The sequence below is a fragment of the Perognathus longimembris genome, chromosome 1 (genome assembly GCF_023159225.1).
Source record: "Perognathus longimembris pacificus isolate PPM17 chromosome 1, ASM2315922v1, whole genome shotgun sequence".
Lineage (NCBI taxonomy): Eukaryota > Metazoa > Chordata > Mammalia > Rodentia > Heteromyidae > Perognathus > Perognathus longimembris.
Genome location: NC_063161.1, coordinates 158,978,681 through 158,994,422, shown reverse-complemented (window position 1 = coordinate 158,994,422; position 15,742 = coordinate 158,978,681). Strand labels below are relative to the sequence as shown.

The window sequence follows — 15,742 nt, the reverse complement described above, 5'->3', positions numbered from 1 at the left end:
GAAAGCAGGCCCTGAGTTCTGTGGAAGTGGGGGCCGTGACGCTGGCCATACGGTGTACCTCCGTCCCCTTCCCAGTCCAGGAAGTCCTTGCATAGGAGAAAGTAACTCTCTTCCTGTTGCTTAGGTTCCTGGCAAGTTTGCAGAGATTGAATGTCACCATTACACGAGCCAAGTACAGTCTCTTCATCCTGGGGCACCTGAGGACCTTGATGGTAGGTAGATCCTTGGGCCACGGGGTCGGAGCTGGACTGCTATTGCTGTTATTGAACTGGAGGTTTTGTTGACAGTTTTTATCAAAATGGCAGTGATTCCTGGGTTATAAAATGGCTCAACACCAAAACGTGTCTACACTAGGTTGTCTAAAACATGACCTGTGTCACGGAATTGTGAAGAAGGCATAAAAATGCACGTGCAGAATGCTAGACCCCAGCCTGCCCCACTCGTGAGGAGGCCGTGGGCAGCCGTGGGCACTGCTGTTTGCTGTCTGGGAGAGGCACGTGGCCCTGGTGTTCAGTAGATACACGCAGGCTACGTGGGTCATGGCTCCCTAAGCAGTTTGCCTTTACACTTTGCCTCATTAGAAGGAACTGCCTGGGTTTCTAACGGTCTTTGGGCATCTAAGGAAAGGAGCTGACTCAGCAGGTTTTTCCTTCCCACGTTTTTTGGTGCCACCGGAGGGCACTGTGGTGCACCTTCTGTCTCTGGATTCTCACCTAGCTGCTTGCGCACCCTCTGAGAAGAGCCTGGAAAGCTGTGTGCTCCTTTGAGTTCCTCATTTTAAGTTTATATGGAAAATCTTTTGTTGTAGCTAAGTATTGGTAAAGCTTATGTTTCTGACATTTTAAAAACACTGACATTTTCAAATAGAGTAATGGTCTGGGGACATACTCCGTGGGTAAGGGCGTATGGAAGGCCTTGGGTTTGATCTCCAGCACTGAAGAAAAAAGATGATAAAGTGAAATCAAATGGATTAATAATACAACTGTTAGGGCTTCATGCCAGACACTTAACATATTTATAATCCTAGCTACTCAAGAGACTGAGGTCCGAAAACCATGGTTTGAAGCCGGTGGGGCTCTCATCTCCAGTTAACCAACAAAAGCCAGAAATGAAGTGGGGGCTCAAATGGTAGAACCATTTCCCTTAGGGGAAAAGAGCCAAGGCTCTCAAGCCCTAGGACTGGCGCAAAAAGAACTCTTTGCAGTCTTAGGATTGGATTAAAGTCCCAATGTCTCAGACTCAGCAAAAACGCCAAGGGCATCTGCTTCTCCTGTGAGCTTTGGCCTCAGCTTGCTCATCGGTGGAAGTCTCCTTGGTGAGGCCGAGCCGAGCCCCCGGCAGCCTGGTGTGGTGGGGCGTGGGGGGGCTGCCCCTATCACTGAGCCTCATGCTGTGCCACGCGACCTCCTTTAACCCTGACTCCCCAGCAGCACAGTGGGGGGCTGCCCCTATCACTGTGCCCACACGACCTCCTTTAACCCTGACCCCCCCCAGCAGCACAGTGGGCATCCTTGCCGGTTTCCACTGCAAGAAACGGACACCAGTGTCCTCTCATTTAAGATCTTGGTTTAGTTTTGATGGAAGGACAGTTTCAGGACTTTTTGTTGACACTTTCATTCACAGGCTTGTACATACATAAAAGTTGAAAATACAAATGAAATCATAAGTTAGGATATTCCTAAAGGTGTGGTTTTCCGAATCCCGCTGAACGCCTGCGCGTCCCTGTGCCTCCCTCGGAAGCTGCTCCAGGGCCCCCCAAGCCTCAGAGCGGCCCCCGCGTGTCCCGCCAGACACGGCCGTGGAAGGTGCCTGGGCCGGCCTTTGCATGGTGATCACTAGAAAGCCCCAGGGTTGAGAGCTGTCGGTCAGCTCCTCCCTCCGGATACACATGGAAACTGCTCTCTGCCCAGAGGAGCCCGTGTGCGCAGGTCCCGCACACACACTCGTTACTGTGGCGCAGGGAGGGCGCGGCGGGGCTTAACCAGGGCCCTGCCGGCGCTCTGACCACCCTGCACACCCAGGAGTGGCTCCCGTTTTCCTCTCTTGCCTGCTATTTTGAGGTCTGTCTTGGGCTCCTCCTCTGTCGTGTGTGGATCGTCCTCTGCGCCTCTAGCCAGTGGTCAGTCGGGCTGGATCGTGGAACCCTCCCCAGTGGGCGTCCACGGGAGGCCTTGGAAGCCGGGCAAAGCTGGGTCCCAGCTTGTTTCTCGCAGAGTCGGGAACTGTGAGTTGCCTTCTGAAGCCAGCTTCCTGCGGGCAGCAGAGCGCTGTGCCTCCTCCCGGCCGGACAGCACAGAAGAGTGCCACACGGCAGCTGTCCCCGGCAGCCCGAGAGCTTTCTAGCAGTGTCACGTCACTCACTGTTTAGTCTTGCGTGGCTGTAAGGAGTCGTGGGCGAGGCGCCGACTTCTGGAAGCACGCGTGCTGTGCGTGCACCGGTGGGAACTGGGGCCCCAGGTTTCCCCAGCAGCGAGTAATGGTTTTTCTCTCTGTGTGCGTTCAGGAAAATGAGCATTGGAACCACCTGATTCAGGATGCGCAGAAGCGAGGGGCCATTGTGAAGACGTGCGACAAGAACTACAAGCACGACGCGGCGAAGATTATGAAACTCAAGCCTGTGCTGCAGAGGAGCCTGACCCACCCCCCCACCGGCGCGCCCGAGGCGGCCAGGCCCCAGGGCGGCCTGCCCAGCAGCAGGCTGGACAGTGGACTGGCCAGCACCTCTTTCGCCGCTTCTCTCTACCACACGCCCTCCAACTCGAAGGAAGTTTCCGTCACCATCACTTCAAATGGCCCCGAAAGGCCCTATCTGCACGAGCGCCTGCGGGACCCACGACTGTGCCGAAGGTTGGAGCTTGACGCCAAGGGGGTGTTCCTCAGGAATCCACAGCCCTCCAGCCCCCAGCATTCCGGGGCAACCCCTCCCTTGGGAGAGCCAGGCTTTCCCGTGAGTCACCAGGACCAGGGTGGCAGGGGGTCCACCCCCAAAGTGACCCCTGGGAGCAATGGCAGATCTCTCCCGCAGGCCAAGCCCCCGGCTCCCAGCCATCCCGCACCTTCCAGCGTCAGGAGGGGCCGGAACCCGGAGCCGGGGCTGAGCCACAGGCGGGAAACCAGGGCTTTCAGCAGGGGGGAGCAGGAGCGGTACGGCTCCGTGTCCTATCACCCAAAGAGGAACTCGTACTGGTCCAGAAGGGGACCCGAGGAGGACGGCGGGTCCAAGAAGAGGAGACTGTTGTAGCGACGCAAGCCCCGGGCCGGCAGCCACGCGAGACCAGCCAGCGGAAACATCACCTAAGATGGTTTGGGGGTTTTGTTCTGTTTTGTTTTGCTTTTTCCTTAGAGTTTGTGTGCTGCCGGAGAGCAGACGTGCATCTCAACGCCTGCGCCTTTGATCATTTGCAGTACTTTTTCTCCATTGTGAAAGCCTTCAGAGGGCGGCGCGGCGCGGGTCAGATGTCCCTGCCAGCCGGGCTCCCTCCCCGTGGGGTTGGGCTGCTGTGTGGGAAAGGCGGTCAGATGGAGCGAATGTTGTAAATGTTGAGATGTATATTTGTATAGCAAAGTAACAAAATGGTTTTGAGGAGTTACCGGGTAGGCTGCTTTTCTTTCCTTCTGCTTAAAATGTTGTATAGCAAATTGACAAAATCTTTTGAGCATTTAATCGGGTAGACCACTTTTCTTTCCCCCTGCTTAACTGTTGTATAGCAAATTAACAAAATCTTTGAGCATTTAATCTGGTAGACTGCTTTTCTTTCTCCCTGCTTAAAATGTTAGTCATTTTCAACAGAACGAACTAAAAGAGAGAAGTGAGCAGAGGGCAGGCCCTTTGAGGCGCGTTCTGTGGGTTGGGGTGCGCTGGCATCGCGTGAGTGCCGGGACCTGGAGACGAGTCACCTCGGGACACCCTGCTGCCCGGCACGTGCGTTGACCCATCGGTGTGCTGAACATGCTTCTCCCCGGGCAGCAGCGGATTCCGGATGCAAGCGGGGTTTCTGGGTTCTTAGTCAGGTTGGGAGCTTCGTGTTGCTTGACTGGCGGGCCGGCCAGGCCGCAGCTTTCCACGGCCGCGTCACCAGGCCGTCTGGAACCACCCGTGGGAAACGCAATGCTCCTGAAGGACAGGGAGCCGGTGTGGAGCGGGGACGAGCCACCGCCGGATCTGCCCACATAGCCAGTGTCCCAAACAGGGAAGGGGTCTGAGTGCGAGCTGTGCCCGCCCGCGGGGGGGGTGGGGTGTGCGGGGTTGAGGACACAGCCCTGGAAGAGAACTGCCTGTGTCCTGGGTTCTTAAGCTAATATGGTTTTGACTTGGAAATCCCACTGAGCCAGATTGGAGAAAGCAGCGATGGGGGCTGAAGTGTCGACATTGTTTCCTTCGGTTAGGGAAGGCTGGGGCCCAGCGCCTCCGCCCGCGCTGTCTCTCTGTGGCCTTGGTGCTGTCTGGTGGTTTGTCCTGGCCAGGAGGAGCAGGCAGGGCCAGGCTGGGCCGGGCAGGGGGGCACCCAGCTCGGTCAAGAATCTCACTGCTGCTTTGCAGTTTCCTTTTCTGGGATCTTGGGAGAACTGTGTGGTTTAACAGAGACTTGGGCTTTCAAAGGAGGCATGACAAAAACAAGCGTGGACGCAGCCTCCCGCCCTGCTCTGCTCTCAGTGACACAGGTGTTCAGAAGTAGCGTCTCCCGGCCAGTGACATGTGATCCTCTCTTGCCCGGCGGGTCAAATTACACAGGAATTAGGAGTTGCGTCCCGGTGTGTGTGCGTGCGCATGTGCGTGTGTGTGTGCGTGTGTTCCCAGTGCTGGGGATTGCACCCAGGGCCTTGGCCTGCTAGGCAAGCACTCCACCACTGAGCCACCCCCCCAGCCAGGCCCCATCCATTCTGGAGAAGCAGCCTGGGCCCCAGACCCCCCCTCAGCAGAACATGTTGGTGTTTCACGTTGTACTTGGAACTCCGTTCCGGTTGGTGGAGAGCACCGCCACAGGCGTTGGGTCGTGGGCCGCGGCTGGGGTGCGGGGTGAGCGGGCAGCCCTCACCTGGCTTTCAGAGAAGGCGCCTGGCTAATGCCATTGCTGGTCACCTGGGAAGAAAGCACGTGCTCTACCTGAAAAGCTCCTCTGCTTCTTGCCATATAATTTGCCCGGGATTTACTGTGCAGTCCATTTTATTGTATGTTTTTGAGAACTATTAGGAGCAAATATAAGTACATGTTAATAACATCCTGTAAATGAATTTTGTATCAAAAATGTACTAAACTATTTTCCAAAATCAGTTGTGCCAATTTTTCTGTGTAGCTTTATTCCCTAGAGATTTATAGCTGGGTTTGGACAGACAGCCCTTTTGTCTTGGGAGAATTAAAAGTAGAAACAAGAAAAGTGCGGCGGGGTAGAAGTCCTGTTGCTGACTGGAAGCCGGGGTGGAGCAGGCAATCCTGCCTCGCCCTCCCTGCACGGCTTCTGTGCTGGAGCAAACCCCGGCTCTCCCCTCCTGCCCCTGCTCCCTGGCGCGAGGGAACAAGGGGCTTCCCGGCCCACCCTCGAGCTGGGTGCCGCATGTGTACCTGGCAGAAGAAGCTCAACTCCCTCAGGAAGGGAGGAGGAGGGGAGCAACCGAAGGAAGCCCGCCACCCCGAGCGCCCGGGGATTGGAGGGGGGGTTCATGCCCATCTGCTGTAAACGTCCCGAGTGGTCATAGAAGAGGCCGTATGGCCACTTTGCTTCTCCTGGGCCACCAAAAGGACCCTGGACCTCGGCCCCAGCATCTCATGCTGCACTCGGCTGTGCGCAGTGACACCAGGCACAGGGCATGTGTCCGGGGGGAGGGGGGACCAGCGTGGGCGGTGTGTGTGCCCATCCCTCCTCTGTGGAGTTGGTTATTGTGGTCTCTGGAATGATTAAGTCTGCAGACGCGTTCTCCTGGCCATTCCACAATTCCCTCTCCTCCTGGGTCTCACCATTCATTGTTTGAGGAATAAATAATTCAGGGAGGAAGCTAAAATTTAGCTTCAGCTTAACTAGAATTTATGGTGGTGTGTGGTACCACAAAGGCAGTTTCTGCACCCCAGGCTTCCACCGTGACTCTTGGAAGACCTGAGCTCCTGTCGCCGGTCCAGCTACATAGCTCCGCAGTGGGGTGGACAGTGCCACTAGACAGGGCCTCTGGACCCCTGGGAGGGAGCCGGCCCCTGCAGGGTGCCCCGCACGCCAGTGGACACGCCGTGGTGTCGGCAGCGTGCTGCGGATGGAGCCTCACACGGAGGCCTCTGGAAAGCGTCCTTGTGAGGGTTCGCTGTCCCCCAGGAGATGTCGCGGGAGCCACCAGCACTGCAGGGTGGCCCCGGACCCCACAGGGGCCCGCGGGAAAGCCACACCCTCCACTTCTGTTCAGAAGGGAGCTGCCCAAGTGGGTGGGCCCAGGTGACGTGGTGGTGCGGGAGGGTGGGCGGGGTGAACATCCCAACCCGGAGGTGTTGGCCCTTGCGGGGACACCCATCTCCTGAGTTGGCAGGTGTCAGCCCACGCTTGGCGATCCAGCTATCCTTGCCCTCCCCGCCTTCGAGGACTGCGATGGTCCCGGCATCACCACGTGTGGGGGAGTCGCCATGGTGATGGAGGGCTTGACATCCTGGGACCTGTGGCACGTGGGCCCCCCATCTGTGCTCCCCCAGCCCTGGAAACATGGTGACAGGGATCCTGGCCCCCCAGTTCCCTGCTGCCTTGCTGTGGGTCTGACTCCAAGGCTACCACCCAAGGCCATGCCCCCTAATGCCCCTATACCTATCCTGGGCTGAAAGGGCCCCCAGGAGCCCCCCTCCCTATGTGGTCACCCCACAGGCTCCCAATATCTCCACTAGACACTGCCTACTCACACCCCTTACTGCAACCCCTCCGCGATCTCTGCGGGGCTCACTGGGGCAGCCTGGAGCCTTGGAGGGGCCGGAAGGTACAGAATACCACTGCCGTGGGGCTGCAAAGAGCCTGGGGCCCTGCGAAACAGCCATGCGCTCTCCTGGGCTTCGTGGCCGGAGTGGCAGTGTGGCGGCCGGCGAAGGGGGCGGCGCTGCCCCAGCTGGGCGGGGCCGCGGAGGGCGGGGCCAGGCGGAGGGCGGGGCCAGGCGGAGGGCGGGGCCAGGCGGTGGTCGCCTCCTGACGCTCGCTGCACGCTGGGCACTGCCCTAGCTCTGCAGGCACGCGCTGGTTTGCTCCTTGTGATGGGCCTGCACCCATTTCAGAGGTGATGAGACGGAGGCGCAGAGACTGAGTCACCTGCTCCAGGTCGCCCAGCAGCCAGCGTCACACGTGCGGCCTCTGCCGTCCCCTGCGCCTTCGGGGACGGCCTTGGCTGAGGCGGCCCTGTGGGCGCTGGGTCGGCTCTGTGGGGACCGAGTCCCCGCCACCCAGCCCATCCCAGCTGCTCCCAAAGGGCTCCTGCGCCGCCAGGAGCACAGCCACGGGGGGGGGGGGGCGGGAGGGGGGGCTGTGTAGAGCTGACCAGGCTAGGTGGGAGGAGGGCGGGCCGGGCCAGGCAAAAAATAAAGGGCCAGCGAGGGGCTGCACTTCTTAATGTGAAAAGACCTTGGAAAAGGCCTGCTTGGATACACTGGACATGGAACTGAGTTCTGTGTAGCTAAGATAAAAAGGTGTGTATAAGATGAGGCCGTTGCTTAAAAAAATAAAGGCGAGCAGGGCCCCAGTGGCTCCTGCCTGTCATCCAGCTCCTCCGGAGGCTGAGGCGTGAGGATCGTGGTTTGAAGCCAGCCCGGGCATTCACACCGGGGACCTTCTCATCCCCAGTGAACCACCAAAAAGCCAGAAGCAAAGCCGGGCACCGAGTGGTCGTCGGAATGCCAGCCTTGAGTCCATGCCCTGAGGTCAAGAAGCCACGGTGCTGAGTCAGGGCCATCGGCTATGGGCTTGCTGTTCCATGGCTTTCAACTTCCCTGCACGTTGTGATGAGTGTGTTCAGAAGGAAAAGGCGGCAGCTCCCCTGAGCGCTTCCTGCGCCATGACCTGGGATGGGCTGGGGTCCCTCACACGGGGAGCGGCTGGCATGGGCAGCAGGAGGTGACCCCCCCCACCCCACCCCTGGCTCCTCCCAGACAGAAGTCCTGATTATTTAGAGGTCAGAGGGCACCGAGGGGCGGGGCCAGGTGAGGCCCATGGGGTGGGGGGGGGGCTGGCAGTGGGAGGCCTCCCCTGCGGCAGCAGAGCCGCTGCCCTGGGACGAAGCCTGGCTCCCCCAGGGCTCCCTGCACGGGTGAGGGTAGGTGGTGGGAGAGGGGGCCATCGGGGCAGAGGGGGGGCAGCCTGATGGATGCCTGACAACCTGCCTGGGAGCACCAGGCAGCCTGGGCGCCATCTTGTCCCTGCCTCTTAGCAGCTTTTACCTCAGACAGGTCCCCGCCACCCCCCTACCCCCCCCCACCCCACCACCTCTCCTCTCCTTTTCTTTTTCTAAATGGGCTGGGGGATGGGGGTCCGGCTTAAGCCCAGGGCCTGGGCGCCATCCCTGAGCTCTTCAGCTCAAGGCTGGCGCTCTACCGCTTGAACCGCAGCGCCACTTCCTGTTTTCCGGTGGTTCACTGCAGATAGGAGTCTCATGCACTTTCCTGCCCAGGCTGGCCTTGAACCATGATCCTCAGATCAGATCTCAGCCTCCTGAGTAGCTAGGTTGACAGGTGTGAGCCGCCAGTGCCCAACTCAGCCCAGCTTCTGGCTGGTTAGTTCAGCAGCAGAATCTCACCGCTTTTTCTGAGCAGGCTGGCTTCCCGAGCTGCCGTCCTGGGTTCTCAGCCTCCTGAGTAGCTAGGATTGGAAGCCGGTGACTTCCCCTTCCTCATCGCAGCTCACCCCTGCGAAAGGAGCGCAGTGCCTTCTAAGCACTTATTCAACCCCGGGGCAATTCTGCCCCAGCTTGGCCAGGGAAGAGGCTCTGCACCTGGTTCCCACCCTGGAGCCGGGGTGCAGATACCCCCAAACCCTCCACTAAGGATTTCCCAGTACCCAAGGCCAAGGGTGCCAGGACTGGAAGCCTGGTGCGGGGTGAAGGGTGGGGCAGAGGTCAGTACTGGGGGGGGGGGCAGTAGCGGACATGGTCCTGGCTGAAGTGGAGCCCTGTCCCTGGGCTGTGTGTTCGTGGACGTGGGAGTCTGAGCCCCGGGGCCCCCGGAGCAGCTGGACACCGAGTCGGCGGTGACTCGTGCTGCGATGCCCTTGCTTTCTCCTCCCCCTCGTCTGGAAGATGTCAGGTTTTCCAAATGGCCGCTGGCAACTTTCCCTGCCCCTCCCTCCGAGGTCAGGCCCAAGGGCGTCCTCGGGGACCGGGGCTGCCACTGTGATTTACAGAGCACTCCACACACACCCCCCCACGCAGCCTGCACCCCCCTTCCCTGCTCCCAGGGGTGCTGACCCAGCAAGACCAGCTAGAGCGGTCAGGGAGGGCGGGAGGGCGGGCAGGCGCCCCTGGGGCCCCTCCCCCAGAGCATCCGGGGACTCAGGAGGGACAGGAGCTACGGGGCTTAGGCCGAGGCTCCTCAGCTGCAGCTGAGGCCTGGCCGGCCCTTGCTTCAAGTCAAGACGGGCTGTGGAGCCATCACCCCTCAGCCCGGGGGGGGGGGGTCAGGCCTGTCCCTGTCCCCCGTCCCCAGTCCCCATCCTAGCCCTCGTGTCACCCAACAGGTTTATTCCCTTAGGGCGGGATCTTCCAGAAATCTGTGGCCCTCCTCTGCGGAGCTTTGGGGAGTGGGGGGGGGTCTCCGGTGTGTCTGTGACTCTTGTGCTGCCCGCTCTGGAGGCCCAGGTCAGCCTGGCCTCCCCCTCCCCCTATGGGGGTCCTGTTCTGGAAAGTAGTGATGCACAGGGAGGGAGGGAGGGAGGGAGGGAGGGAGGGAGGGAAGGAGGGAGGGGGAGGAGGTCCCAGGGCCCCTCCTGTCTTGGCGACATTAGGGGGCTGCATGCCCAGCCAGGAGGAGCTAGTAACTTGGCCCTGGGCAGAAGCCCATGGCCCAGTGTGTGTATTTTTCTCACACCTCGGGGTGCAGGCCGCAGCCCCGCTGGCGTGCGCAGCTCGGTCAGGTCTCCAAGCACAGTGTTGCTCTCTTGGCTTCACCATCCTCACAGGCGTGAGCTTGTATCTTTGGGGGTGCCGGGTGGTTCCCCCACTCTACAGATGGGACACAGGAGCTAGGGGTGGGAGAGAAGAGCCAGGGCACAACCTGAGGCTCTGGGGTGGTAGAGGAGCGAGGAACCTTCTGGAAGCCCCATCTACTACTTTAATTCTTCTGGGCTAGCCTTTATCATGTGACGGACAATACCACCCACAAGGGGCCCCAGAGCGTTCCCCTCCCAGGGAGCTGGGGAGACAGGGAGACAGAGCCCGCACTGCCCGGGCTGAGCCCCGAGCCTCACGCTGGGGATGGCGAGGAGAGGCCAGTAGGGGGCAGCACTTGCCCTCGGTCATGGATGCAGCTTCTCGTCATTTCTTATTCCAAAGGCTCAATTTTGCTGAGCCCCCTCTCCGCTTTGCTGGGGAGAGTGACGGAAAGACGCAGGTCCAAGTGTTCCAGCTTTGCAGAGAGCAGCAGCCAGCGTGCCATTTTGGGGGGGGTAACAGGTGGGAGCACCCCGCAGGACCATGAGAGGGAAAGCTGGCCTTGAGGATGAGCCGTTGGGAGGGTGACTGACCCCCCCAAAGGCCCCCCCCAAGGCTGGAGGCATGAGCCAGGTATCTGAGGCCTGCTAGTGTCTAGGATGATGAACCCCTTTGTTTCTTTCGTGTGTCCTGGGGCTTGAACTCAGGGCCTGGGCTTTTTCGCTCAAAGCTGGTGCTCTGCCATTTGAGCCACAGCAACACATCTGGCTTTTTGGTGGTTAATTGGAGATAAGAGTCTCATGGATTTGTCTTCCCAAGCTGGCTTTGAACCGTAGCCTCTTGAGTAGCTAGGATTGCAGGCATGAGCCACCTGCTCCTGGCTGGACCCCAAATTCTTCCAGCTCTCAAGCTGCCCCCTGGCCTGTCCCCCCTCTTCCCTGGTCTTGTAGAAGGAGAAAGTGACGGGCTGAGGATGGTGGCCAGGAGAGAGCGGCCAGGGCAGCAGCTGGGAATTGTGTGTGGCCTGACACTGGACAGGCTCCCAGACCGACAGGTGTGAGGTGACACACCAGCTTGGTGGGTCAGGGGGACAGGCGACCAGCCAGAACTTCAATTCAGCCTGGGAGTCCTCCAGATCATTTCCTTCTGGTTTCTGAAGCAGGATGTCAGGACACTGGATTTCTTTTTTTGGGGCGAGGGGGATGCTGGCTGTGGCTAAGTCCAGCAGGGATGTGAGGCCTGCCTGGTCTTGTTCTGGCAGCACTGGGGCTTGAACTCCGGGCCTTCATTGCTAGGCAGACTCCCTACCACTTAGCTCCAGCTCCAGGGTCAACTTGCCTGTTGTTCTCTTGCATGGAGCAGGAGGGCGGGGAGTAATGGCTGCTTCTCTAAGGCGATTTTCTGGGGTCTTCTTTTAACCCTCAACCCACCCAGCATCCACCGACACGGAAAAGAAGCAGGAGGCGGGAGAGGCAGCAGTGAGCACGGTTTACTGGGTCCAATCACCCTCCCTCGGCCACTTCCCGCCCCTCCCAGCGCCTCTTTCTACCCGGTTCCCAGACAGCGAGTTCCTTGCTCCCCAGGCCTCCGCGGCGCCTGGGGTCTGGTGGGTGGCAAAGAAAAACAAAAACCAAGGATGTGAGGTCCCGTCTCACCACGGCAAGAACAGAGAAGAGGAGAGACGACGGGGCGGGGGCGATAGAAAAGGGACAGCCCGCGCTCCAGGCCGCGGCCCCGCGAGCCCCTGCCGCGCGCGGTTGGCGCCGAGGTGGCCGCCGCGTAGCACCTGGGAGCAGCGGGGCCGCACCCTTGTCGCCGCCCGGCCCGGCCCGGGCCCCGGGCGCCCCGGGGGGTGGGGGGGCTCAGCAGCCCGGGCGGGCGGCCAGCCCCAGCAGCAGCAGGCAGCCGAGCAGGGTGGCGGGGCTCGGCGCGGCCCCGGGCGCGCGGTCGCAGTCCGGGCCGCCGTCGGCGAGGTCGCAGCGGGGCTGCTCGCAGCGCGGGCCGGCGAAGCCGCGCGGGCAGGCGCAGCGCTGGTTCTGCAGGCAGGTGCCGCCGTTCTGGCACAGCAGCTGGTCGTCGTCGCACACGTTGGCTGCGGGCGGGAGGGCGGAGGCCACGGCTCGGGGAGGCCCGGGCCCGTCCGCGGCCCGTCCCGAGGGGAGCCGGGGGCCCGCCCGCCCTCCGCCCGCCCTCCGCCCGCCCGGGGCTCAGCGGACCTCCGCTACTTCCCCGCGACTCCCCCCCCACCCGAAACCCGCCCTCCGGGGCGGTTCCCACGCCACCGACCCCGCCCACGGCCCCACCCGGCCTCGCCCACCCCACCTCACCCTACGGCTCCATCCAGCAGCGGGCCGGACCCCCGCGGCGCCAGGCCACGCCCCCCTCCCCCGCCCCAACCTGCCTCCCGGCTTCCCCCACGCCCGCCGAGGCCCCGCCCACCGGCCTCGCCCACCCGGCCCCACGCCTGCTGAGGCCACGCCCACCCCAGCCCGCCTTCCCGCTTCTCCCACGCCCGCCGAGGCCCCGCCCACCCCCACCTGCCTGCCCGGTCCTCCCACGCCCGCCGAGGCCCCGCCCGCCTACGCTGCCTGCTAGCTTCATTCCCCCCCCACCTGGGCCCCGCCCACCGGCCTCTCCCACCCACGCCCACCGAGGCCCCGCCCACCCACGCAGCCTTCGGGCTTCTCCCCCCCAGGCCCCGCCCACAGGCCTCTCCCACCCTCCCCCACTGAGACCCCGCCCCACGCCCGCCGCGGCCCCGCCCACCGACCTCTCCCACCCACGCCCACCGAGGCCCCGCCCACCGACCTCTCCCACCGGCCCCCACTCCAACATGCCTTCCCGTCTTTCCCATGCCCACCGAGGCCCCGCCCACACCGAGGCCCCACCCCATGCCCACTGAGGCCCCGCCCACCCCGCTGCCTTCCGGCTTCCCCCACGCCCACCGGGGCCCCGCCCCACGCCCCGCCCTCCGGCCTCTCGCCCAGGCCCCCTCGCCCGGGGCCCCGCCCACAAGCCCGGCCCGGTGACTCACGGTAGCAGCCCTGCCGCCAGTAGTGCGTGGGGAGGCAGTCGTCGCACTTGGGCCCCACGGCGCCCTCGCGGCACTCGCAGAAGCCGGTCTCGTTGCACCGGTCGTGCACGGAGCCGATCTGGTTGCAGTTGCACTCTGGGGGAACACGGGCCCGCACGAGGCCGGTCAGAGGGCCCCGCGCGCGGGCCCTGGCCCCAGCCAGCGTCCCACCCCAGCGGCGGGCAGGACAGCGGGAGGGGCGCCCACCTCCCCCCGCCCCGCGCACCGATGCACACGTTCTCGTCGTCCAGCTCGGCCGAGCCGTTGCGGTAGTAGCCCAGGCGGCAGTGCTGGCAGTGCTGGCCGCGCGTGTTGTGCTTGCAGCTCACGCAGGTCACCACGTTCAGGAAGTCAATGTAGCTGCAGCGGTTGGAGTGGCCGTAGCACTCGCAGTCTGGTCCAGCCAATCGGGAAAAGAAACACCAGGGCTCAGCGAGCGAGCACTGCGGAAAACCCAGGCGTGGGCCGAGGAAGCGCCTTCCTCAGGACGTGCGGGGAGGGTGCCAGACGCCCTTGGGAGCGGGCCGGCAGGCGGGCCAGGCCTGGGGCACTTGGGGAAAGCTGGGCCTGCCAGCTGTGAGCCCAGAGGCCCGCGGCAGGCAGCACCTGCTAGCCCCTGGCTGGGTGCCAGGGCGAATGGCGTGCTCGCAGAAGGACGCCCGGGGGCCTGGGAGATCAGAAGGTGATTGCCAGGAAACTGCCAGACCGTGCCCGGAGGAAGGGGAGCGCCCGCATTCCACTTTCCCCCACCCCCCTGGGGCTCCGCGGATGGAGAAAGGCATGCATGAATGTTGGGAATGACGGAGCGCCCTCCATGCTGCTCTGGAAGTGTTGGAGAAAGGAAACTCCACTGCCCCGTCCTCGCAGGTCCCTGGTTCACTCCTTTAGTTTTGAATCATGGTTCAGAAGGCACTAGGCTGTAGGTCTCTACCATCACGAATGCCTCCAGTCCTAGGTAGTGGACTTGAACTTCAGGCCTCATGCTCCTACTTAGCCTTTTCACTCAAGGCTGGTGCCCTACCACTTGAGCCAAACTTCCACATCTGGCCTCTTTTGCTGGTTAATTGAAGATAAGATTCTCTCAGATTTGCTTAGCTTGGGCCGGCAATCCTCAGAGCTCAGCCTCCTAAGTAGCTAGGATGAGAGACGTCAGCACCCGGCCTTTTCAGTTCTTTTTCGTTCTGTCTTTTGAGACAACATCTCTTTGCCTTTTTGCCCAGGGACGAATGAATGCTCCTCCTACTTCAGCAGGAGGCACCGGGATGGCGGGCACGCACTCCTTTCTGAACCTTCCACAAGTCTGCTTGCCACCAGGGTGCCGGGTTTTGCAGAACCTGACACATCATCTTCCCCAGCCCTGGGCCTGCTCACCGCCCCGTGGCAGGGGGGCCACCTCCTGTCACCTCTGTGCCCTTCTACCTGCTGCCCTACACATCCATCTTAGGCAAACCCTCCCAAATGGCTCTGCAGCTCCCACCACCAGTCGGGGCAAGGATCCCAGGGCTTCATGAAGCGTCTCCGTGGGGGAGCGACCAATCTTTTGGGGTTCCTCCTAAGGGACTCAGCCTTCCACACCGCTGAGCAAGAAGGCCAGGAAAAAGGGATGCTGGCCAGCACAACAGAATGCTGCCTTGCCTCTCCCCTTAGGAGCTCCCTCCTCCCTCGGGGGAGATGGGGGGGGGTGTCGACCGTGGACTGTGCTTCAGGGTTGAGGACGTAAGAGACCCTAGAGAAATTTCCACGCGCTGAGGCTGAGCCTCCTGGACCTCCGCCTTCCCCTCAGCCCTCCAGACACAGGAAGGAAGACAGGCGTCCACTAAAAGTCACAAAGGGCATCAGTGACTGAGTGTCCCAGATTCTGTGCCAACCAAGTCGAGCCCTGGGCCACACCTCCCAGGGGAGCCGGGACAGGCTATTTCTGGCAGCCACACCGCCTGCCCACTGTGCCCAAGTTGCCTTCTGACTCATACCTGCTCCGGGCTCCCTTGGGGCTGGAAGGCCAGAGGAAAGAGCGGCTGGGTTTAACCTTGACCCAGCTACTCCGGGAGGGTTTCCCGGGCTGGCTCCGGCCTCTGTCCTGAATGGTCTTTCTCCAGGGAAGGCAAGGGAGACATGTTGGGAGAGCTGCCCCAGCCCGGGACCTTCCTTACCTTGGAATTCTTCAATGGGCATCACTTCAGGAGATTTGGGCTTGAGCTGGAAAAGTATGGAGCCCTTGGCAGGGGCAGGGGCAACAGTAACGGTGCCCACCGCTTGGAGAGACGAGAAACAAGCTTTTCATTCCCATAGTTCAGCCACTCGGGGGCGGGGGGTGGGAGGAGCCGCTCGGACCAAGGGGAAAGCTGAGAAAAGCCTTCGGGGTGTCCCGGGCCAGCTGGCCATCTGCTCAGGTTCCAGGCCAGGCGGCTACCCGAGTCAGAACCCTGGGCCCTTAGGTGGGAGCCACACACGGCTCTCAGATCAGCCCTGCCTCCTCCGGGACCCCCTGATCCCGTCTCAACCCCTGAGGTCCCCGCATAGCGGGAGACACCTGCCGTCCTCAGCTGACTGGAAACACTAGAGGTCCCCTCCGCTCTTTCC

General features: G+C 61.8%; 2 protein-coding genes across 4 annotated transcripts in view; one reads left to right on the top strand and one right to left on the bottom strand.

The window, feature by feature from the left end:
* The window catches only part of Setx (senataxin), a 68,622-nt gene extending 61,922 nt beyond the window's left edge, over positions 1 to 6,700 (top strand). For 2 of the 3 annotated variants that reach the window (XM_048345383.1, XM_048345397.1), the window contains exons 25-26: positions 125 to 212; positions 2,504 to 5,269. In XM_048345383.1, the coding sequence (XP_048201340.1) occupies positions 125 to 212; positions 2,504 to 3,241 (826 nt within the window). In that variant the 3' untranslated portion in view covers positions 3,242 to 5,269. Of the gene's footprint in view, positions 1 to 124; positions 213 to 2,503; positions 5,270 to 6,687 lie in introns of those variants that run through there. The other variant, XR_007210779.1, reaches the window with a different exon arrangement.
* Positions 6,701 to 11,951: 5,251 nt separating this feature from the next.
* The window catches only part of Ntng2 (netrin G2), a 51,683-nt gene continuing 47,892 nt past the window's right edge, over positions 11,952 to 15,742 (bottom strand). The window contains 4 exon segments of the mRNA XM_048345368.1: positions 11,952 to 12,181; positions 13,124 to 13,258; positions 13,389 to 13,556; positions 15,313 to 15,414. Of these exon segments, the coding sequence (XP_048201325.1) occupies positions 11,952 to 12,181; positions 13,124 to 13,258; positions 13,389 to 13,556; positions 15,313 to 15,414 (635 nt within the window).